Source organism: Squalius cephalus (assembly GCF_949319135.1).
Source record: "Squalius cephalus genome assembly, chromosome: 19".
In the NCBI taxonomy this organism is placed as follows: Eukaryota; Metazoa; Chordata; class Actinopteri; order Cypriniformes; family Leuciscidae; genus Squalius; species Squalius cephalus.
This window is the reverse complement of record NC_137140.1, coordinates 9,005,982-9,031,537: the sequence shown is the minus strand read 5'-3', so window position 1 is coordinate 9,031,537 and position 25,556 is coordinate 9,005,982. Positions and strand designations below refer to the sequence as shown.

Below are 25,556 nucleotides of genomic sequence, written 5' to 3'. Positions count from 1 at the left end.
AATTTAGCGGGTAGAAGTTTGATACGGTTAGACTTTGTGTGAGAGCACTTTGTGGACTACAACTCTTCGCTGCTTTCGACGCGTTTGAAACGTCACCACCACTCGCATACGGACACTAGCTCACGGATCCCGCTAAACATGGCTGTGTCCTTGGTGCACTTCACCGCCTTCTTTCAGGGAGAGGACAAAATCGTTGAGGTTGGCGAAAACCACGGGTAAGTCAACTTTATGGGGTGACGTCACATAGGCGACATGTAGTCTTTCTCGTTATGTCTTTTCCACAACTGCTAGCCGAAGAATCATACCATATACTGTCAAACTCGTAACATGAAAGATTATATAAAAAATTCACAGACAACATATGTTCACATTCATAGCACAATTCAAACGGGACCAGAAAATAATTATTTTCTCCCATTCACTTGCATTGACGATTTTTCAACCTAGAGGTCCAGCGGGGTTTTACGGAAGGGGCGGGACTTACCAGCTCTATAGGTGTGTTCGACATCGGCTGCGGCTGGATGTAACCGATCGGCGAGAGTAGCCACGTGCAGGCGGGGAGGAGCTGCAAACGGAGATGTGAAGTCAGACACTTTCTGGTTCCCGTAGTGACCGCTCACGTGGTGTTTGCATACTTTACCACAGCTGAAGTGAAATAAATGCAATATTTGCCCAATAATAGATGTTTCAGAGACATTTTCATTCAATACTTTATGTACTGCTTCATACAGCGTCTGTTTGTACAAGATTAAAGTTCAACATAAGCTACTATCAATGAAGTGGAGTCTACGTTTTTTAATCAGTTTTAATTTGATAAACATGACACAATATAACATCGCAACTACATGAAAAGACTGTTTACTGTTATAAAAAACTGATTTGTGAGCTTTAGAGGAACTAGTAATGGTGTTCGAATAAACACGAAACACGTGATCGTTGTCATGCGGTGAATGCAGCCAATCGTGGAACAGCTGTGTCGTCATCAGCCTTCGTGCAGCCACTCTTGAGAAGCTGCGCTGACTGAGTTCTCCGGCTACTCTCGAACCGCTCTCACGGTACTTTGATGGCATATGTCAGTCACGTGGCGTCGGCGCTGTATCAAGTCGGACAAAATTTCTTACCGGCATGCGCTGCTTCAAGTCAACCGCCGATCGGTCTGCGCAGAGCTGCATGAAGTCGAACAAGCCTTATACAAATGGCTGAGGGCGGATATATGCTAATACGGGACAGTCCGTCAGTGGTCGTGGGCGGAGCATGAGTAATATGACATATTGCTCAGAAAATCCAAATGGCTTGATTATTGAGAGTGTTTAGACTTTTTGAGGATTAAAAAAAAAGTTAAAAAAAATTTTTTTTTTTCATTGTATGGTGGTTGTGTCCACACACTGCAAAGACACATTTATATGCAAACACAATATAAAAGTGAATTTTGGATCCGACAACCCCTTTAAGAAAAAGTGAAATAATAGAAGGTTTTTTTTAGTAACAATAATATATTGGTATATATTTGGTACCAATACATTGTGATATATTGGTATAGATTTGGTACCAATATATTGTGCAATATTCGCTAACAATTATAAATTATTATCTTTATATTGAATATCCTGTTTCCCTGAAAAATCCATTTCACACTGACTTTATCACCTTAACAACATGATTTCAACACAATATCTTTAAATGTTTTCTTTGTTCTCAGAGTATGTGAACCAGGACGTCCCATCAGAGCGTCCCAGCACGCTTCCACGCAAAGCGAGTGAGAGGAGATTCATTAACGGTCTTTGTGCAGGGAACAGTGTGGAGAATCCAGAGTACCTGGTGCCTGTGGGCAGCATCTCACCCACTTCTCCCGCCTTCGACAACCCCTACTATCATGATATCGCAGCTAAAGCTCAGGCAGTCGCCAGGGCGTCCATAAACGGAGGTACGAATCACAGGCAGCCCAATGGCTACATGACCCCCACAGCAGAAAACCCAGAATACCTGGGCTTAGCAGAGACATGGAGTGGTCAAATGGAGTATACTTGAGAGGAATCATTCGGTACAGTTTGTGTGCAAGCGTGTGGAGATGAATGTTTTGGTGAGGTTGTGTGCATGAGCGAACGAGTGTGCAAAAGACATATTTTGTGAAGGACGTTCCCAATGGGAATGGTTTCTAATGGCTTTCTATTAAATTACAACAAAACCTATGTAGCATTCTGTGGAGTTTGACCTTGAAGATGGATGCATTTCCAGTCTTTGCCAAAAATCAGCTTTTTTTGCATCTGACAAAAAAATGGTACGTTTTTCAAGACTGCTTGAATTATTTTAACACTGGATGATGTCTGTGGATATATGTAATACACTATGGATTTTCATTTGAATTTTTACTTTTGGTCATCTCGCAAAAACTTTTTTTTCCGGAGGTTCAATTCAATTCCAAGCCAGGACCGTACACACTGCTTTACAGAGCGCTGCGTGAGAGCTGGACACAATCAAAGCTGCTCTGTTCTGTGTGTAAAGGCCCTGGGTGAGCAGCTACAGTGCCAGTGAATGAAAGACTGACATTATTGCCGTACCAAACGGATGTGGTGTGTTCAGCCATGCAACTGGCTCTGAAGATTCATCAACATTTCTTATCTGTGGTATATCCAGGTTTTCACATTTGTTTGGGTATTTTTTAATTCCTTATGTTTGAGCAATGACTATCTTCATTATATGATGGGTAACAGTTTTACAGATGTATGTAGAGCAAGAGGTGAATCTCAAATATTGTCCAGGTCATATGGAAATATTGCACAGAAAGAAAATTCTAATACCTATGTTAAGATTTTTGCTTAAAATCACACTTAATATAGGTGTACCATAGTGATTCAGGATAAGACAAAAACACGGTTTGAAAAATGGATTCATGATGTACTCGTTTATTATATACATTTTGTAAATTTTGAACACAAAAAAATTACGGCCTGCAGCTTTAAGCAGAGATGCATAATATTGGTCAAAAGTGACAGTAGACTTTTTTACAGTAAACTGTATTTCAAATAAATGCTGTTATTTTGAACATTCTTGTCATCCACAAAAACATGGAAAAAATGTGTCACGGTTTCCACAAAAATGTCAAGCAGCACAACTGTTTTCAACATTGATATTCATCAGAAATATGTCTGCAAATCAGCACATTAGAATGATTTCTAAAGGATCATGTGACGCCGAAGAATGGAGTAATGCTGAAAATTCAGCTTTGCCATCAGAGGAATAAATTACATTTTAAAATATATTACAAAACAGTTCTTTTAAATTGTTAGAATATTTCATTTTTGATCGAATAAATGCAGCCTTAGTGAGCAGAAGTTGATCCCAAACTTTTGATATATATATACAGTATATAACGACAAAAGTCTTACTGTTACTGGTAAAATTGATTTTCTTTAAGCAAAAATATGACCTGGACAGAGAGATTCATTCAAGGTGAAAAACATTTATCTCCTTGTATATTTGTGTTGTACTTTTTAATGTTATCTAACCGAGTTGCTCCTGTGCAGTGGTGTGTACAATTTGGTATGAATTGATGTGAAGGGGCCCTTATTGTCAGACTGGCTGGTTTATTTGTAAAATGATGTTGCAAGCAAGAGAGAAGATGATTTTAGATCATTGTGCATTCGTTTTGAAATCAATGTTTAATGTGATCAGTCATGTTCATAATGCCCATTATTATTATTTTATAAGGACTTTTTTAAGGCACGACACCTCCTACTCATTTAAATTTGCCTCACATATACGCAGAAAGGCAGCTAACACTAAACACAGTGTTGTGGAGTAAATACTTCACGTTTAAGAATGTGGTCTAATTTCCATATATTAGCAGCTGTGGCCTCTGGGTGGACGAACGCCCGTTCAATGCCTCCATTGTTCCAAATTACAACGTGTGCCTTTTGTTATACCCGACTCCAGCGTCCAGTTAATATGTCACTTCTTTGAGGAAAGAAGTGCACGTTTTGTCCTTGCCGTGTCAATACGCATTCTGTGGTGCCATTGCATACATTATGCAGTCCTTTTCACTAAACCACATCTCAAATTCCAGATGTTTGAAAATCAGTTGTCGATTTTCCTGATTGTGAAGTGAGAAATTTAGCTTTGGGAGTGTGTGAATCAGCAGTCACAGATGATGAACTGTGAGTGAAGTGAGAGAGTGATATTATGTGCGCTAATGGCACTCCAGTGCGTTTCCACGTCAGCCCAAACAATGACATGATTGTGTTTCAGAATATGGGATGGGGAAAAACCCTTTGTTGAATTTCTGCCTCGTCTCTGCATAGCCAACACAGTCTACACAGTCCGAGTTTTTTGGTCCAGGCTATTGGTCCAGTTGACAAATTAAAATAAATCGAAATAAAATCTGTTTGGGCTTCTTGAGCAACCCGATAGAAATTTAGGGTCAGACTACCTTTTCACTAGTTTTTCGACCAACAGGATATTATGGAAGTTTGTTTCTGCCACAGAATAAAAATTAAAAAAGGTTTTCTCACAATTCAAATGTTTTTTTGTTTATATCTCTCCATTCTAACTTTTTCACTTAGAATTGTGAGTTTATACCTCGTAATTCGGAATTTATAGCTCGCAATTGTGCAAAAGAAAGAATTGTGAGATAAAAACCTAAAATTGCAAGAATAAAAATTCAGACTATTTTCCCTCGCAATTCCACGGAGCACCTAAAGGGACATGAAGAAGAAAAAAAATGAGATGGGAGGAAATAATATTTGGCGTTCTCTCGCAAATGTTTTGCATTCCCCCGAGACACTTTGCATTCACTCGCAAGGAACACAAAAGTTTTGCTAGCGAATGCAAAAGCATTGACATTATTTTTTTTACGCACCACCATGTCCCCCTAGGGGCTCCGTACAATTCTGGCTTTATTTCTCAGAATTGTTTTTGTCTCAGAATTGTGAGAAATAAACTTGGAATTGCAAGAAAAAAAAGTCTGAATTGTGAGATATAAACTCAAAACGTTTTTCATCAAAATTCTGACCTTTTTTACAATTGCAAGTTTCTTTCTCGCAATTCGGACATAACTCGGAATTGAATTTTAATAAAAAAATAAATAAATTTTGCACAAAAAAAAAAGTCTGAATTGTGCGATTAAAAAGTCGCAATTGTCTTTTATATTTAATTTTGTCTTATTGTGGCAACAAGCTTCAATAGGATCTCTTTCCTGTCTATGAAATGTATTCTTTTAGCAATACAGAAATAAGACACTTCCCCTTTGACCTGTCCATTCTTTTAGTTGCCTTTCTTGGGTATGCGATTCTATTCTTGCATGTTTACTTTATTACTCTTCCCTAGATGCGCAAGATGTAAATTCCAGCATTCACAGTTAAGGCTGGACTACACTACACAACTTGTAAAATCTGAACAGATTTTCAAACACTAGAGATCACACACTTGTAAATGGCTACAGAGAAAAACTCTGCATCATACACTAAACGCCTGAGGATCACACACTACCAGACTCCATTCCGAACACAACAAACTGCAGAAACGTGACTCGCTGCTAGGAAACACATGACAAACGAAAAACAATGTTTTCTAAAATCAGCTGAACATATCAAACATGTTTGATATCCTCCGACTGCACGGAATCAAAGTCTGAAGCTTAAAAATCATACCCTACATGTTCTTCTATGAAATATTTCAAGTTAGACTGCCCAAAATCTCAACTTGTTCAGACTGCAAATCGAGGCAAGAATTTGTACAAAGGTTGTGTAGTGTATCCAGGCCTAAGTCAGAAAGTTTGACAATGGAATTAGGCACCAAGCATTTGAGTTTTAGTTTCAGGGCCCATTTGTAATGCCATAATAAACCAGCATCGATGCCAACTGAAATTATTTCAGGATCCAATGATATATAAAGTCTATGCAAGCACACTGAAGGAATTGTAAAATCTGTTATTGCCTTGATTTTAACGAAAATATACATTCTGAATGTTTAATATTGAATGTTGTACTTTTTATATGCATATTGTCCAGATCTGGTAATTGTTGACTTGAGTTTGATGTAATTTTGCTTTTCTTCTTGTGAGCCAACAAATTTAATTGTAAATATACTGTATAGTAATCGACTGGATGCACTGTGATCTGTACACTCAACTTTGAGAACTCTAATGGTACTAGTGTGCAAAAATCATCTTAGATATTTTTTTTAACAGTGCTTCTAGGTAACCAGACTAGTGCCAAGTGGCTTATTTTAACTCAGTTTGGTAAAAAGTTACTTGATGCCTAAAATTAGGTCGAACAATCATCTGCTCTTTCTGTTATTCTACAAAACAAAAGTCTGTTGTGAGAAAATAAAAAGAAATTAAATCAGAGAAAACTCCAATTCATGGGATTTCATGGGATCTAAAGCACCAATCCATCTTCATTTATGTAATGTTGACATTTGGCTTATGAATATGAAGTATGACTGGACGCCCCACAAAGGTAAGCAACATCAGCATAACCTATTCATACTTTTGTTTGTGTTATAAATATTCTTAGTGAGAATAAGCTTGTTTTCATAAGATTAATGTTTATAATTTGTCAGGAATACGTATAAATTATGCTTTGTTACTGTTTACTTTCACAATGAAAGGGGTCATTTTATGAAAATTTTTATGTATTTTTTATATATAAATATACAGAAGTTAGATATTCCATGAAAACATGCTGTATCAGAACTTTTCATCTCACAATCTCACGACTTTTTTCTCGCAATTCTGACTTTTTTCTCGCAAATTGCTGGTTTATATCTCCGAATTTTGAGATACAAACTTGCATTTGCAAGTTTTTATAGAAGCTTGTTTCCACAATAAAAAAATGTAAAAGATAATTGCAACTTTTTCTCACAATTCTGAATTTTTTTCTTCCAATTGCGAGACGTAAACTTGCAATTGCGAGTTATGTCGGAATTGCGAGAATTTATATCTCACAATTCTGACATTTCTCGTAATTGCAAGTTACGTCTCGCAATTCTGGATTTTTTCTAAGAATTACGAGATATAAACTCGTTGCAAAACGAGTGCATGTTATAAAGTCAGAATTGCAATATAAACTCGCAACTGTGAGGAAAAAAAGTCAGAATTGCGAGATAAAAAAAAAAAGTGGTTACCTTAGTTTTATTCAGTGGCAGAAACAAGCTTCCATAAAAATCTGTGGCCTTGTGACGTTCAAATGAAGAATTCATAAACACACGGCCATCTAGTCACAGTGAAGCAATGAGGAAGTAGAGAATGTTATTCCTAAACACCAGAAGAAGATAGATAACGTCGTTCATACTAAAGATAAGAGTAAGTTGGGGGAAGTTGGGAAAATGCTGTGCTGTTTGGCTGTATGTCATCAGCAGTTGAGGAAATATTGTGATCTTATGGAGACAGTGCCACACAGAGGCCAGTAAAGGTCCAGCAGAAACACTTCACTGAAATGAGTTTTTAATATAGAAGTGCTTAAAAAATAAGCTTAAAAAATGCAACAAAAAAACAAAACAAATGTAGACAAATTTAAATTGTGCGTTCATATGAATTTCTTTACAAAAATAACATTGGACTGGATAGTGAAAAATATGTAATACATTATATAAACATTCCTCCCTAATTACTTTTTAAAAGAATCTCAGGCTATAATGAAATTGGCTGAGAGAATGTTAGCGGAGACACAAAGACATACAGTAAGAGTTTTTTGAAAGAGATTTCATTTTTGGTCACTATATAAATCTCATACTTCTATTTATGTTGTTTCATAGCTAAACTGGGCGGGAGGAATATTTGGAATACAATACGCTGTTTTTATTTGACATTACTGGTTTTAGTGTTGCAGCATGTTTATCATGATTAATCTCCAAATGGTGTGGTCAGGTCACATAGATCATAAACTGTGTTTTCCATTTTCAACACATATTCCTTTCCAGCATTATTAGAAAGAGCCGATATACTAGCCACTGCCAGACTGAACTTACCGCTAAATTAAATATGATGATTTTATTTTAAAGTAGCCTATATATAAAAATAGGGTCTCAGATGTTAAGATGTTTGATACACTGATTTTCTCCAAATGAGGTGAATCTAGAACAGAGATAGACTGATATATTGATTTATCCAGATTTTTGATGGATAGTTACACTTAGCAAGAACAAAAACTTATTATTTTTTATTATCCGATCAGCCAATATATATCTGGTGGCGGGTCTTCAAAGAACTGTCCCAAGAATTATCATTTTTATTGAACATTGTTTTAATTACATAAAGTAAATACACAGAATATACAGAGTTCAATCCCAGTCATACAGAGACATTCTTTGGTTAGGTCTTTCCAAAGGTTTGTCGACAAGTGTTTCCTGAGTCACACTGCCTAAAGAACATGACATTGATGTCCGTGTACAACAAAAAGATTTTTCTCAAAAAGGTCGCCTTTTTTAACGCTAAAAGAGGGTTTGCACTGGCTCAAGCTGTTAGTAAATCTGGCCCATTGAATAGTGAACACACACACACACACACACACACACAAGCCACAAACCATGGACACACACACACAATTGCTCAAAGGCACCTCAGTCATTTCCTGCCGGTATTGAGAATCGAACCCGCAACCTTCAGGTTACCAGTCTGACTCGTTAAACGACTGAGGTTTGAGATGCTACTCACAACTGTGGCTTATGTTGGATTTTGTCCATTAGTGTTTCTTGTGCTTTTGTACTCTGCTGAAAGTACCAGTTTGAGTTTTCATGCTAGTTACTAGCGCTAGTTTGGAGCTGTCCTATCTGGTGGGCAGCAACATTTAGTTAACCAAGATGATGAACCGCATGATCTTCCTAGCATCCACAATACAACATAAACTGGTGACATCAGCAGGGATTTTATCGATTGAGTTTTGATGTGTGCTCATTGTTCTGTAATGAAAGCTGATTGATGGCGTGTTGTGATTTTAGCTGACTGGCAAGGAAGGATCAGACATGTGTTTTTGAATGTCTTCTGGGTGTGATGAAGTGTCCAGGTTGCCAGGCAACGAGGGGAAGCGGAGAGACGCACAGAGCCGCGGTGCATCTATAAAAATGGGCTTTAGCGCTGGAGTTGAAACAGCATTCGTTTCTAGTTTATCAGGTTCACAGTCATCTGACGCAGCTCCCATGTGAACGCCACTGGACAGAGAACCCTGGGAATTTGACTTGAACATGGATTCTGGCTGGGTTGAACTCTGGAAACACAGTTTTAAAGATTGTTCATTTGGTTTATTGTTCACTGTTGTAAAAAAAAAAAAAAAAAACACATAACGTTTACTTCAGCTTGTCATTACCTTACTGTGGATATTGCTTAGCTAAAGGTTAGTATTTGGGATCAGGATGGTTTTGGAACAACATGGAGGTGTGAGTAAGAGAGGGAAGGAGAATTTGAAACATTCAGATCAGGCAAAATGAAAAGTTCTGAGTAATTAACCCTTGTGAATGATGCAAACAGAGTTCAATTTTCCTGTACAGCAGCTCTAAAAAGAAAATGGTGTCATTGTTCTGCTGAAGAACTATGTTGATACAGTTCCGTTGTAAAGAACATTAGTTCAATTATTAGTTAAATTCGCCTATATTAATTAGTTAAATTCGGCTATAAAGCAGCTCTGCAAAAACAGTGATGACTCTGAACTGACTTCAGCTAATCCATGAAACCATTTTCTTTTTAGAGCTGCCGTACAGCCGAATTAAACTGTTTGCATCATTGAAACATTGTCCTGTTATTACTGTAAAGCTGCTTTGAAACAATCTGTATTGTATAAAACTCAAAAAAATAAAGGTGACTTGACTTGTGAAAAAGCAGTACACTTGAACATACTTTTAAAAGTATGTAATAGTATAATTAATTACTTAAGTGGCCATTAATATTATATCATCTGCAAGTACAGTTATTTCTTTTTTAAATATACTTATTAAGGCATGAAGTAAACAAACAGTGGACATTCAATACAATTAAGCACACTTCGTTTTCACAAGGGAAGTCTGGCATTGAAAAATAAAATATATATATATGTATTGGACAGCACTTTTACCTGAATGGGAGTGCTTCTACTGTCCAGTTGAATATTTGTAATGGGGAACATGCTGTGAAGTACCGGTGTGCTGCTTCCATACAGTGTCACAGGGTCAGGAATGTGGTTGTCAGGTAAAACAGAGCTATATGCTGGAGGCACAGGTGCAATCTGTCTCTGGAGAAGCTGAAGAATCACATTGATGTCTGCTGTCATTCTGGTCTCTAGCCTAAGAGAAAGGGAGCAGAAAACTGCATTTGCTGGACATCTTGCCTTAAACCATTCAAATATCAAGTTTTGTGACACGTGAGAATCAGTGGCGAGAACCAAGAGCTTGACAGCCCCTGGTCGATGTATGCGTCAGTGTAACAAAGAGAGCGGTTTGGGGCTTGGCTACTGTAGCAGGCTGAGCCAGAGGGTGTTTAGTCGCTGTGGGACCATGGCTGATGCACAGGAAAATGTAACCCCTCCGGTTCTACTCGCACTGCTCCAAGCGGGATTCGAACTGACATGGGAGGCGCTAAAGACCGCAGCCTTTAGCGTCAGTTGCTAGTGCACCACTTGAAGCCACGCGAGTGAGATTTTACCGGCACGGCTCTTACTACAAAAAGACATTCAGCTTCGGTAAGAGAAATGCAAGCCAAAAATCGCTGTATTTATACCTTTAAAGTACAGGTCATGAACACGTCAAAGTGAATGGGGCATTGCGATGCTACACGCTACAATGGATGTTTCAGTACTATACAGCATCATCATACACCCATACAGAAAGACAAATGTACCAGTTTATAATGCATACTTTGATGTGTCCAGTGTAGACAGCCTCAAAACATTTTGGTGCATCATATCAAAAAATGGGCCCGGTGTTCCCAGATAGCACACATACGTCTGCAAGATGTCTGTTAAAGATCACTTCATCTGGAAAGCATCTGCTGCTATAACATCTGATAGACGTCTTTAAGATTTTCAGTTGTATACATTCTAAATCATAAACATCTTAAAGACATTTTCTAAATGTCTATTTGACATCTGACAGGAAACGTCCTATAGACGTATTGGAGATGAGCAAACACTCTAAAAAATACATCTTCCGAATGTAAACACGCACATCAAATAGACGACTCCATGATGTACGCGTGCTGTCAGGGTTGGGTTTATTATAAGCGAGACGGTCATGTTCGGTTAACAGAGTGTTAAGTCTCACGTTCGCTGTACAGTGTTAAGTCTACTCAATTGCTTACTCATGACACATAGCAACACAGCTAAAAGTATTCCTAATATGTTGGAGCTTTTATTGAAACCTGTTGAGACATGCCTTCAGAAGCACCGTTAGAGCATTGTTTGACTTGGAGGAGGAGCACGTGCAAGCTTTATTTCTGTAATTCCGCTAAGTGCCACTAGTGTGGCAGAAACTATGTACTTCAGCCTTAACTTGTTCATATAAGATGCATCACATACCTCATAAGCTGAGTCTGCAGGAGCTCCAGTCTGGAGTCAAGTTCACTGGGATGATGATCTGCAAAGAGTGGTGGAGGACATGAGGTCCAGGCAGAGGGGAGGCACTGAGACGTTTCAGCAAAATGAGCTGCCTGGTGGTCAGTCCAGTAATGGTACAATCCAGATGGAGGAGGAGCTTGTGTTAGGAGGAGATATTGAATATTAACAAATCCAACAATTCAAGAAAAACATTCATATTTACAATATGTCATTTCAAGTTCAAGTTTGAGAGATTTTAAGGGTGCAGTAATTTTTCAACTGTGACTAAAATGACCTAAAATGACCCCAAATTCTTCAATAAATTCCTGCAGTGATGACGTATTTTTGTAGGCAAACCCAGAAGAATTTTTTATGATGGACGAAAGTTTTGGAGGCTGTGTGTAAGCGTGATTAACACAACGTGAGGTCGTATTTATTTTTTAAAGTGCAAAAAATTTGGACGAGAATTTCGGACTCAGTGTAGCAACACCCTCGTTCCCTTGATAAAAACCCAATAGGATTTTTCCATTGGATTATTGCAGAAAATAAGCTCTGTGATAACCAAAGTTTATGATACTTACACATTTTATTCATCATAATAATCTTCACAAATGAAAAAAAACTTTTATGAATTTTGAAGCCTAAATGGCCGCACGACTTTAACTAGTGAGTAGATAAGTTTTCCTGTTCGGCGAGATGACGTTTAATGTCCCCAACAACCTTTGCCTTTTTCAAGACAAGTAAAAGCTTTAAAAAAATCACAAGGGAGTATTACTGTATTTTATGTCATAGAATATAAGACTTGAGCTTCTAATATCTTGAGCTTCTGTTAACCACAGAGCTTATTTCAGGAATTTAACCAAAACCTCATTCCAAAAATCCACTGACTTCAAGAAAAATGAAACTGGAAGTGCTAAAATGCTAACCCGTTTCTGGGTTTTGGCCTACAAATATATGTCATCCCTACAGCACTCTATGGTTTGACTTCAGGACCCAGATTTTACATTTATGTAAAGCTGTATCCACACCTATAAGATAGCAGTATAAAGTCAAATAAATATTGTATGTATACCCACCCAACTGCCCCATATCCATGCCGGGCTCTCTGCTGATCCCAGAGGCACCACTCGCTGGTATTAGTCTCACAACAGGAGAGGGGTAGTCCAGATGGTCTGCCTCAGAGGTATACAGCTCACAATGGCTGATGGGAGACTTGCTGAGGCTTTCACTGGACTGCGATGTGGAGCTTGCACAGCTGCACAGCTCCTCCCAGTGCATGTGAGCAGTTAGAGAATGGTGATGACCCAGCGCCGAACACGTCCGAGATGGGTAAGAGTCATTCTGGTCCATTCCATCTAGAGTAGCAAGACAAGAGCAATAAAAAAAAGAAAAAAAGAAGGTACTTTTACAATCTATTTGCTGAATTTGTATTCATACAGTAGGTTTTTTTAGTTAGGTGATTCAAATATTTTTTTACACAATCTACAAAATTATTCTCGTCTTCTGACTTCTGTCGATAGTCAAATGTCTGGCTCTAAAATGAGGGTAGATGTGAATTGTGAACTGTGGTGAATATGTCAAGTTTTAGTTTGTTTGCTACAGTTAAAACATTTTTACTTTGTAAATGTAGACTTCTGGACACAACTTCACAATATTAAGTCTCAATGGGTATTTTGGTGTTTGTTTGTGAGTGTTCTACTCACCTGGCCGGTTGCGCCTGTCTATTGAGTTTTGTCTGTGTCGTATTTGGCTTTCATGGTAACCGCAGTCCAAATTTTCACTTTCCATCATCTGTTCAGCCTGGTTACATACCAATTAAAACAATGATTACTGTACAGAGAGGATTAATTTATATTATATTAATAATGTGTTATGTGTTGTGGAAAAACTACACTTTAGCATGCTTTTCAAAAGTGTTATTATTACAGAAATAATATACTATAAAAGAATAGACTTAAGTGCGAAATGAATGTGATGTTTTCAGACAGTTACCGTAATTGCATGTTAATTGTAATTAAATCAAAATGCTTTATAGTTTAAATTTATATTAAGTGCAATTAGCTGAACTATAGAGTGCTTTTTCACTCAAGTAGGACTAAATTACATCTTCATGGCCTGGTTTCACAGACAGGGCTTCGATTAAAAAACAATACTGATGTGCATCTTGAGACAGTGTCACTGAAATATTTTAAGACATGCCAGTGCAAGTTGCTTTCAGTTAAAACAGTTAAAACATGCATTTTAGTCTGGGACTAGCTTAAGCCTTGTCTGTGAAACCGGGCATGTACTTAGTATTGTATGTCATGTATTTAAATATATTTGTAATTGCACATTTGTAATGAAGATGCAGTGTAATACATTTAAAATATATTAACTTTAAAAGTTTAATCAAATAAAACACTAAAAGATTATTAACACAAGACTTAAAAGTGAGCTAAAAAACAGTTACTCTAAGCAAACATGCACATTCAGTAATATTACGCGCACTTCTTTTTCACAAGGCATATCAAATAATTAAAATAATTGTGCTTATTATTTCAGTCATAATAATGACTTCAAATCCATCACACAAACTGTAAAGAAATTGTTTAGAAAATTGGTTTGAATCCATCCTATATAAATTCATTCATTCTTAACTGTGAATGCTAGATTTATCAATGTTTATAATATACATTTACTTTTGTGAGAATTTTTTTTATTAACATTAATTAATCCAATTAATAATTATTTCCTTGGAAGATAAATGTTTATGCTTTATGTTTTTTTTTTACCTCAGTATTTAATAACCAGTGAGGGGTATGTATAAATGTGTTTGGGACGTTGAGTTTACACACGTCTCGTAGGTTAAAGGTGATTTCTAGTTTCCTCCAAAAGCTCTCTCCAAAAGCAGGGTACATGTCCAGCACCTCTATAAGGTCGTCTCTTTGGATACGGTGAAGGTCACAGTAGGTAAGTGCAGTAACATCAGCATTACAGCGACCAGGATCTGCATACAGATTTATGGGCTCGCCAAAGATGTCGTTCTTTCCTGTACATGAAACAGGAAGTACTTTTTATTATGTCTCAAACCACCAATGGATCAGAACGCTGTTTGCTCAGGTGTAATATAAATCTCACCCAGTATGGCCAGCACAGTGTTATGTTGCGACACTTGAATGGAACCCCGGGAGATGAAGTGGAGAGCTTTGAGCATGTCTCCGTGATGATAGAGTGTGTCTCCAGGTGGGGAGTGGGTGGTTTTGAAGTGCATGGCGAGAGCTCTCAGACACGCTTTACTTGCCCCACGAAACGCTTTACAGCTCTGCAGCAGACTACGATTCAGATGCAGGCAAATGTCAGCTTGCAAACACTCTGGAAAACCTCTCAGGACCTATAATTAGAAAATAAGCGGTATGATTGGGTTTTTATTATATAGATTAACCTATACAGGAGTAGACAACAATGATATATGGGTTATTGATTCCAGATCAGTATAACCTACTCCATTCATATTAATGCCATTGGTGTAGGACCAGGCATGTTGGAAATATTCCTCCAGTCTCTGCCTCAGATCTCCAGGTATCTGATGGAAGCGGATGAACTCTTTAACCCGCAGCAACTGAGTGTGATAGCGTGTCGTTCCAGAATAAAGCCTCTGAATTATTGCTGAGACATTCCCAAATATGCTGGCATACATGAGAGCTAAAACAAAAAGTCAATAGGAGAATATTTAGTCAACAGTGCCAATTTTTTTTCACAAGGGTTATTAAAGGTGCATTAAGCAATTTCTGAAAAATGCTGTTGAAAATTTAAATCAACACCCAAACAAACTATTTAGTGAATATTTGCTAGATGTCTGTTATGTGTGTGTGTGCTGAAAAAAATATTGTTTGTACAATGTACATAGTACTGGCAGTGAAAATAGGAGAAAAAAGTGGATCGGACTGAACAAAACACTCTTGTAGCCAATTGTGCTCCTGATGGGGAAGGAGAAAGGCTGTGTTTAAAGGCCCATTGAAATGTCTTGAAACGTGCAGGATTATTCAATGTGGTGACGTAATTTTCACTGAAAAAGGAAGATAGGGCAGGACATATCTATCAGATCCTCTCCTTTTTTAAAGTAGCCAATAGTGTTTTGTTTATATTACAGCTCGACCAGAGCCATTGAGCTCGATAAAGCCGCAGTTTCCTCCTAACATCCAACAGTTTTCCAACTAATCTCCTCCACATCCCTTTAAAATATAGCATTCTGTGCAGAATTCAAATGGGTCCGATACGTTTTGTAGTCTGCGCCGACTCGCGCAAATGATCTGCTCTGTGCTATTATGTCTCTGGACTTGAGCAAACTGTGTGGGCACTGTGGCATTTCACGTGACACTAACGTAAAACCAGACTTCATTCGTCCCAATGGAAAGCATTGTTGGAAACTTTATTCCTTCATCGAAGCAAGACCAGGAGGCTTGGGTTGTATCTTTTAAGCAGAAGAGATTTATTCTTCCAAGTCTGTAGTTCATCAAGTCTGACTAAGGGAACGTTCTCTTACAATTTATATACATTTAGGGGCGGGAACCAAAACTTTGTGATGAGACAGGTTTAGGAACCTGTTCTAGACTGAGAGTGTTGCCAATCCTAATCCACTCAGCATATCTATTCAAATGCTGAGACTCGAGTACAGGACTGGCAGGACTCTCTTGCTAAAACACGAGCTCCAAGAGCCATTAAGAGTTTCAGTAATCTTACAAATACAGAAAACAGGACTGGCCGGAGTCTCTTGCTAGAAACTCTGATAATCATAACATGCTAAATTCAATGTAAACCTAAATTAAACATTTAATAAATTTGTAATACAACAGCATATTTAGGGGCCGTTCACACAGAATGCGTTGTTGCCTTGAAAAATGCCAGACACGGGCAGTGGGATGGGGAAAACCGCAAGGTCTTAATCATTCCCTATACCCTATATAGTGCACTATGTGCCATTCACCATGTAAATAATAGTAAATGTGTGAACAAGTGACCAGTTTTAGCTGCAGATTCAGTGTCTATTTGGTGGCGGGACGCTGTAGATTCTAGAGAGAATTTGATTGGACAGAAAATCTGATGAGAAGCAGAAGTGCAGCGTGATGTCACCAAAACCATATTGTTTTGGAGCACACTAGCTTATAGATAACAGTAAGACTAACATATTCATACCAAAAGCCAAAAAACTTCAAGATACTTAAAAGACTTTAAGTAAAAAAATGTATACCCTTCTCTCTGTCTCGTACATCAGAGTACATTATTGCTTCCGATGCACGAGTGCCCACTACTGGCGGAACCCTTGCAATGTGTTTAAATGGAACACTCTAAGCTTTTTTTTTCCCCATAATAAATTTGTTTTACTCATCATTCTATAGGCCTGTATGTGTGCTTGGGCTGTTGAAGTAAATTTAAAAAAATTACAAATGAAAAATGAAAACAATACAATAAACTATAACAGTCAGCTTAAGGTAGCTACAAGTATTATCCTCTTAAATGTCAAAATAACTCCAATATCATACACTAGAGTTGTGTGGGGTGGGGGTAAGCGTGATTTGCTGACGTCACAATTATGTTGCATTGTATTCTATGGATCTGCCTGAAGTGCACGTTGAGTAGCTCCCTCTGTCAAAATCGAGGGGTCGAGTGTCTGTCCAAATAAACTTCTCTCACCCACTTGAAGAAGATGAAGGCACTTCAAAACGGAAAAGGGGATTCCCCCGAGGGGAAGTGCTTAGGGAAGTTTGTGATTGTATGTGTAAAAGTGGAGTTAAATGCAACCAAAAAAAGAAAGATGGCTAAGATATTCCAAAAGAGGATAAGGTCAGTGTGGCGAGCAGGACGAGGCTGAGGGCCGTGGGAGAACGGCGCGAGGCCGGTGGCGTGATTGCTAATGAGCGACACCTGTGAGACGCACCGGTCTCGTATCTCTCACGGAGGAGCGACGACAGTGGAGATCGAGAGAGGCCAGGCCTGGATTTTATTTGTGTTTAGTTATATGTGACAGCAGTCGTCCGTGAGGGGTTGCTGCTGTCTTTTACTTCCATTTTGTATTAGTTTTATTTTTGATATTAAAGTTTGTTGAATGTTCGCCGGTTCCCGCCTCCTCCTTCCCACAACATCTAACTGCGTTACAGTCAATTATAACCGGAAAAATTAATGGTTACAATTAGGCAAGAGCTAGGACCTGTGTTAAAATTGGAAAAGCTTTCCAGTGCTGGAGTGACGTTAGAGAGTGGGAAGGCCTGAAAACGGATGCTGAGGTTTCTTTGGTTTCTTTCTTTGTTTCAGCTCGATATGAGTAATATTGTTTTTTGCTGTTTCACGTAACTAAGATCCAGTATGCGGTTGATGTTGAATCACAGCTGATGTTGATTCATCCATACTTAAGCGAGCTGGCTGATGTGCCAGCTGTAGTTGCCTGTGTTGCATAGCGTGTTCCTTATTTTTGGGGGCGGAGCAATGAAGGGAGGGTTGTGTTTCTTTTGAGTAGGGGTGTGTTTGCTTGGGTGTCGATTTCAAATATCAACAGTGTTTCTCAGAAATTGCTTACTGCAACTTTAAAACTGAAACTAAAAGTAAAACCATAACCATCTGGTTTACAGCATTTGCCCACGTCATATACATTCCCACTGTGCTTAAAAGCTAAAGGACTAATGGAGCCTTCACGTGCTATGGAAAAGATGATATTTTCCACTTGTGAACTGGTATTTACCAGTGTGTTGTGTTCAAGTGCTTTTGTTGTCGTAATGTGTAGTACCCGCAAGGTCTGTGTCAGTAGAGTATCTTTTTTATCTTTACACAAAAAAAAAAAAAAAAAAACACATAAATGTGGTGCTTTCTGATGATTAAAACATAATTAATAATTAAAAAAATAAAACATGACATAAAATGATTAAATATGAACCAAGAAAATTGCGGCGAAGTTGAAAATTGAGTGTTAACGCATTATATTACAATTGTTAAAGGAGAACTCCGGTCAATTTTAACATTGAGCTCATTTTTTTGTAAATTTGGAGTGCTGTCAATACAGAGAACAACGACAAAAATCGGTGTTGCCTACACCGTGTTATCCTCTTTTTAAAATTTGCACCCTGTTGACTTCAATGGGGCAATATTTAAACCTGCTTTTAGCCTCTTTACATCCTTGATGTGTCATTACAAGTGCACAGGTCATGTGAGTGATTCCTTCAGAGTGAACGCGGGTGAATCTGACTGCAGTAGATGTGAAAGATATGGATAAAAATGATGTTATTTAAAGGGACACTTCACCCATTTGCATTAAGCTTTGCATTGTTAGAAACCCAGTCATACTATTGAATGGTCGTGCAACACTCTCTCATTTTCCCCTGAGACGGGAGAAATCCGTTATTTACCTTTTACACTTCCTCCTACAATGACGCAAAAATCGTCATTTTGCGTCATTGTAGGAGGAAGTGAAAGAGGGGGGGATTTCTGTTGAGACTACAAGCACTAGTTCCTCATCTTTCCCAGGGGGCGGGACCCGCTCACGCTACAGACCTATTACAGATCAGTGGGTGGGACTTTACTCTCTGAAACTGAAAGCAATATCCTCCATCTTGTTTGAAGCTAAGCTAACAGGCGCTGTGGAGACAGATGTAAAGTAATGACAATAGCGGAGGAGAGTGCTCAATATGATATAGAAGAAGAGGATTTCGGAAGTCTGATGCTTGAATCAGGTGTTTGTGGCTACCTTTACAAGCCGCATTATAGCGAAGAGCAGCCAAGGCAGAAGACCTGCCTGCCGCGGACGAGGAGCCCGGACTGGCTCGAGTTAGGGCGGACTGGTGGCGCCGGTGATCTCACTATGCAACTCATAGACTGTAAGATGCAACTACGAACACAGAGATAGAGTCCGTCTGCGGCAAAGAATTTCAACGATGACAATTTCTCCTGGACGAAATCTCTGAATCAGACGAGGACACGGACGTTTGTGTTGAGAACTATCCTAGTTTCGCACCGCATATGTTCTGACTGAACATCCAGGTACCATGCAATAATTCACCTTTTCGAAAGAAATACAAACGAGGAGTAATGCACTAATGAGTTCGCCAACTAACTAGACATTTTGTGTGAATGTGAAATGAATTTCAAGCTCTGGTGGTAGCTAGCCTTGTAGACAGAAGAGTGATTTCTCTTATAGGCAGATATGCGCTTTCTGGATTAGTGGGAGTGGCTTGCGGAGCTGTGCAATGTGGTGCATTGTGGGAGTTGTTGTCTTTCAAACAAATGCGTCCTGAAGTTATTTTTTGTCTTTCCTCGGTCACGAAGGCACCAAATTCAAAATTTATTTTACATTTCGACTACATATATGACCCACTTTAAATAAAAAACAATGTTCAAATGGGTGGAATGCCCCTTTAAGCCAGCGCAAATACCTGTGTTTACATCCTGTTTTCGGTTGAAGTCCAAAGTAGTCGATTGTCGAGTTCACGCGCATAGGTTTAGTTACCTATGAACACGCGCGTGAACTCGGCAATCGACTACTTTGGACTTCAACCGAAAACAGGATGTAAACACGGGTATTTGCGCTGGCTTAAATAACATCATTTTTATCCATATTTTTCACATCTACTGCAGAGATTTTTGCGTCATTGTAGGAGGAAGTGTAAAAGGTAAATAACGGATTTCTGCCGTCTCAGGGGAAAATGAGAGAGTGTTGCACGACCATTCAATAGTATGACTGGGTTTCTAACAATGCAAAGCTCAATGCAAATGGGTGAAGTGTCCCTTTAAATAACATCATTTTTATCCATATCTTTCACATCTACTGCAGTCAGATTCACCCGCGTTCACTCTGAAGGAATCACTCACATGACCTGTGCACTTGTAATGACACATCAAGGATGTAAAGAGGCTAAAAGCAGGTTTAAATATTGCCCCATTGAAGTCAACAGGGTGCAAATTTTAAAAAGAGGATAACACGGTGTAGGCAACACCGATTTTTGTCGTTGTTCTCTGTATTGACAGCACTCCAAATTGACAAAAAAATGAGCTCAATGTTAAAATTGACCGGAGTTCTCCTTTAATGACACAACATTGTATAGGCTACAAAAACTATCAGCTAACAGTAGCAAAAAACGTTTAGTTGTGTACTAATGTACCATTCACGACTCTTGCGTTGCTCTCCGCCATTTTGAAAAGGTCAAAGGTTATCTCATCTCGGCAACTCGTGCATCAAAATATTCTACGAGCTGCCAAGTGGAAAATACCACATGAGGGGGTGTTCATGTGCATTTTCCACGTCGGCTTTTGGTATTTACCATAATTACCATAGCACGTGAAGGCTCCATAAGACTCAAAATAGCAAGTGTTTCAATATTTTACTGACAGATGAAAACTGTCAATCTTTTAAGAGAATTGTTCAGATTCCCCTTAACTCTGGTTACACTCTTAAAAATAAATAAGGTTCCAAAAGCAGCAGCAATGTCATTAAAAAAACATTTTGGGTTCCCAAAAGAACCTTTCAAGGAACGATCCATTTTTTTTCTTATTGTGAAGAACTTTTTTTATAATCTGTAGAATTTGTGCAATGGAAAGGTTCCATGGATGTTTAAGCTTCTTCATGGAACCAAATATGCCAATAAAGACCTTTTATAGTGTAGTTCACCAACATTAGCTTTTTAGGTCTAAATGTTACTAGCCAAGTAGTCTAAAGAAGGGATTGAAGAAGTGTTCAGGACAGTGGGACAGAAATGGCATATTTCAGTGTGAAATAAAAAGCTTTTTACAGTTACTTACAGCCAATGAGCATGACACAGATTGAGAAAATCTTCTCAGAGTTGGTGTTTGGAGAGACGTTCCCAAAGCCCACACTGGTCAGACTACTGATGGTGAAATAGAGTGCAGTGATGTATTTATCCTGATTGGAGGGTCCTGAGCTGGCATCGCTGTCGTTGTAAAGCTTTCCCAGTTGATCAGCCAGGTTATCAAGCCAACCTGTCTTCATGTAAGGCCTCTCCACATGGCCAATGGCATACCAGATACAAGCCAACCAATGAGCAATCAGCAAAAAGGTGCACATGAGCAAAAAGAGAACCGCAGCTCCATACTCTGAGTATCGATCTAATTTTCTGGCCACACGGACCAACCGCAGCAGACGAGCTGTCTTCAACAGGCCAATGAGAGTGGCTGTCGTCTGCAAATTGGATGATGGAAGGTCAAAGAAAGAATAGTGAGCATCATGACACAAATAGTGAGTCCCAGTCTGATATCCCTTGTGAAACCGAAATACTTTTAAAATGAGTGCCTATTACAGAAATAATATACTTTAAAAGAAGTTAATTGCAAACTGAATGCAATGTTTTCAGGGCATTGAGTTGAAATTTAGTTTGCTTAATATATATTTAGTTTGTAAATGTAATATTGAATAATACACTACTGTTAATCTGACTTAGGTTAGATACAGATGCCCTTCCCATAGGCGGATCTCTTGTTTTGAATGACGTTGATATAAAGGTAACTGCTTTGAAATATCCCTTATACATTTATATCTATATTTATATCTACTGTTTTCAAGATTTATTCTACAAAATGCTTCTTAAAAAGATAACAAAACACATCACTGTGTCTTATCGGTATCACAAATAAGACACAAATAAAACATTCAGTAGAAGTTCATACCTCATCTGATCCAGATCTGAAGATGAGCAGATCAAATGGAATTGCGGCCACCATGTCAATGAGAAACCAGCCTTTGATATAATGGATAGCGATGCGCTTGGGATGGGTCACCACCTCGTTATTTTGATTCACGTACGTCGTCCTGAAGGTAATCACAATGTCTATGATGAACAGAATGTCCACTATCCCGTCCACAACATTTAAAGGGTTACAGGTGTAACCACAGGTGTGTCTCCTCTCCTCCTCGAGCTCATTGAGGAGGAAAGCAGCAGAGTACGGAGTAAAGACCGCTGTGTAGAGCACTAGCAGGAGGATGATCCAGTCCCACATGGCTTTAAAAGGACTGTAGTGCAACATGATCCACTTGTGGACGTCTGGAGCCTGGAGCTTGTACTCGGGCAAGACATCAGCACCAAGAGACAGTACCTGTGCATGGAAAGAGATCATCAGTTTTAGCAAGAATGTCTTAACAAATTGAAGTCAGGTGCTATTGCTCAAAGCTAAACAAGAAATAATAAGATGGGATTTCATTGAGCCTAAGCTGATGTTCTAAAATGAATATTTTGGGTTTAATGCAAGCTCAAATTAAAGTCATCATAAAAACATTGACAGTTCTTATTTTTTTATGGAATATTAGTGTTTATCATAAATTATTTATTTATTTATAATTTATTTTTATTCATGTGCCCTTGTAACCTTTAATCAAATTAACGTCTTGCAGCATCATCTTTTTCTCTTTGTTGATGATGTGTTTGGTGTGAGGCTGGGAAAACCTGTCACTCAAATGAAATCGACCAATAGCAAACCACAACCATCCAACAATCCATTCAATTCCCGATGTACAAAATCAAGTCCCATCCTAATTTTTTTCTCGTTCGAGAAGCCGTTTCACTCAGATATATGTCCAAACTTGACAGCTTGTCTCTGTCAGCTTGGTCATTTGTGGTGTTTGGCTCTAGGCTTTGTAATGCTGCTTTGGAACAATATGTTTTGTGAAATAAACAGTGGTGTATCCAATGGGCATTGTTTATATTTAATGGTCACCATGATTTTGCCAAATAAGACATGTTCCTGGATCAACATAATTTATTGATCCTGGAACAACATTCCTTTCCAAAAATGTTGTCATATCCCCAAACCTAAACCTACCCATAACATATCCATAAAAACAGAGTGAAATGATATGTGAATAACATGGATGTAGAAGCACCAAAGGTTTGTGTTCTCTTCGGAAATAGAAAGAGGAAATGAAGGGAGAATTAGGGGAAAAGGCACTCAGAATTTGGGCAGACTGATACATTAAGGTTTCGTTAAATAATCTAAACAATATGTGGTGTGAGACCTTATATCTTCAACTACATGATGATACTCTACAGTTTTGGAACAGGGGCCACAGGGGTTATGGATTTTTGCCATGGCAAAGAGCCATTTCTCTTGCACTAAAGGTTCATGTGTCTGTCCTAACGATCTTTCCACGAGTGGTTTTTGGCCACATTGTTTTCCATGTGCCAAGTGCTTTTTATTATTCAGACATTAACTATCAAGTGCTCGACTATTTTGATGTGAGAGGATCTGAATATGTACAGCAACACAATAGCCAGAAGTTTTTACAAAAACAGTTTCAATATCAAGATATAAAGCAAGCCTAACAATGCATCCCACCTGCGTGAACTTCTCTGTCACGTACTGTGTGCGCTCCTTCACCTTTGGCGTAACAAGCTCAATGTTGCAGTTTGCCGTGGAGTGATTGGATCGACGCAAGTTTAGATTGAATGAAGGGAATCGGTTTAAAGCTTTCATCCGTTCAGAGCTGGAGGTAGAGTTCCACAAACTTGTCTTCAAGCCTTTATGATAAAAGAAAAAAAATGGATTGAATTCAGAGCAGTGATTTAATGTATGACATTTTACTAAAGATATATATATATATATATATATGTAAACAGAAAATACAGTAATTTTATTTATAAATTATTTAAAAATGTTTTATAAATATCAGTTAAATATATTGAATTTATATTATGTACAATTCAAAAAAAGATAATGCCCCCAATATTACATTTTGATACATACATTTTATATAAAGAACTATATTAAAATATGAGAACAAGGCAGAGTTAAAATGAGTTCGGTCAGGAGACAAAATGAGTTCACATTTGTTTCATTTAAGTATCAACTTTGTCTCAGATATTTCCCCAGAAATCTCTTGGGAGAAAAAAAACAGTACAGTCGACACACGAGTCAATTGCTGATATTCAGGTGTAGTATATTAATGTAGATAGCGTGGCTCAGATAATGATCTTGGAAGGATTTGATGAGATGCTAGATGTTCTTCAGGAGACTACATTTGCACTTTTAATTTCATTGGTGTCAAGAAAAAAACATTTAAGATATTAAGGAGATCTCTTAGTGATTTTTATTTTCTATAGATATGAAATGACCTATAGCCACAATTTTTTTTTTTTAAATATGTATTTGAAGAACCAGGCTACTCCCCTTAACAAAAGAAAATCTACTTACTACTGTTTTGTAACCAGAGTAGTTGCGGTTTGTCCCAAATAGTGTTAACTTCACATTAAATAATAATAGAACAATAATATCATCTACTCATGAAAGCAAATTCTGTATCAGAAATTCCTGGTATCCAGAGAAGTAGCTTCATGTGACCATCCATCCAGAAAAATGAGCAAAATCACATCTTTAACAGTTTTAATATCCCGTTCTGGTGCAATTAATGTTCCTCCTGTAGTCTTGTTCTAAACCAGCTTTCCTGATGTTCTGATGCAAATCTGTGTCTAAATTAAAGTGTCTGTTGCTTTTATTAATCAGTTATTATGTCCATTTATTGGAATGACAAGCAGATTTTCTATTAGTGGTCATTGTATGAATGATTTTTTTTTTTTTTTGCTATGAGTTTTCAAAACATACCTAAAATCAGTTGTAAATCCTTCAAAGAAACTGTGTCTTCACGAGTGGAAGCTCCTCCTACGTCACTGTTGGTGTCTCCGTTCTACATCTGACCTTAACTGAGAGACACTCCACTGTACAGTAAAGTTATATAATAAACTCTCTCTTACCGTGGAAGTGTTGCATTTTGTCAGTTCTCGCCGTTACCCGCCAGGGCAATCTGTTACAGACCCAGCCTCATATGGTACATAATCCACATGCCCTTCCTGTACAAACACATTGAAATCTCTGATAGGGTCGTCCTCTCGTGACTCGACCCAGAACATCGACAAACAAACCCTCACATGGACAAAAACCTGTCAGTGTGAACCAGTTAGCTGCATGCTGCGGCAGCGGCTCTGTTGAATCAACAGAATGTTTTTGCCTTCAGGACCAACCTCTTACCAGAAAAAAATGAATATGCGAATGGGAAGAGACTCGGTGTTGGATCAATATTCACATCACATATAGATTGAA

At 38.2% G+C, this 25,556-nt stretch overlaps 2 protein-coding genes across 4 annotated transcripts in view; one reads left to right on the top strand and one right to left on the bottom strand.

The window, feature by feature from the left end:
- The window catches only part of erbb2 (erb-b2 receptor tyrosine kinase 2), a 34,677-nt gene extending 29,118 nt beyond the window's left edge, over nucleotides 1-5,559 (top strand). The window contains exon 27 of the mRNA XM_079850450.1: nucleotides 1,700-5,559. Within this exon, the coding sequence (XP_079706576.1) occupies nucleotides 1,700-2,028 (329 nt within the window). The 3' untranslated portion in view covers nucleotides 2,029-5,559. The remainder of the gene's footprint in view (nucleotides 1-1,699) is intronic.
- Nucleotides 5,560-8,184: 2,625 nt separating this feature from the next.
- Nucleotides 8,185-25,448, bottom strand: kcnh6b (potassium voltage-gated channel, subfamily H (eag-related), member 6b). 3 transcript variants are annotated; one of them, XM_079852278.1, is made up of 12 exons: nucleotides 25,211-25,448; nucleotides 23,799-23,980; nucleotides 22,137-22,562; nucleotides 21,255-21,651; nucleotides 14,977-15,176; nucleotides 14,613-14,865; nucleotides 14,267-14,523; nucleotides 13,199-13,295; nucleotides 12,572-12,850; nucleotides 11,478-11,652; nucleotides 10,041-10,248; nucleotides 8,185-9,200 (listed from the first exon to the last, which is right to left on the bottom strand). In XM_079852278.1, exons 1-12 carry the CDS (start codon nucleotides 25,224-25,226, stop codon nucleotides 8,931-8,933), a joined length of 2,760 nt encoding a protein of 919 aa, XP_079708404.1. In that variant the 5' UTR covers nucleotides 25,227-25,448; the 3' UTR covers nucleotides 8,185-8,930. The 3 variants fall into 3 exon arrangements, with proteins under 3 accessions (XP_079708404.1, XP_079708405.1, XP_079708406.1); XM_079852279.1 differs by having other exon boundaries at nucleotides 14,330-14,523; XM_079852280.1 differs by lacking the exon at nucleotides 25,211-25,448 and adding an exon at nucleotides 25,062-25,161 and having other exon boundaries at nucleotides 14,330-14,523.
- Nucleotides 25,449-25,556: the final 108 nt, after the last annotated feature.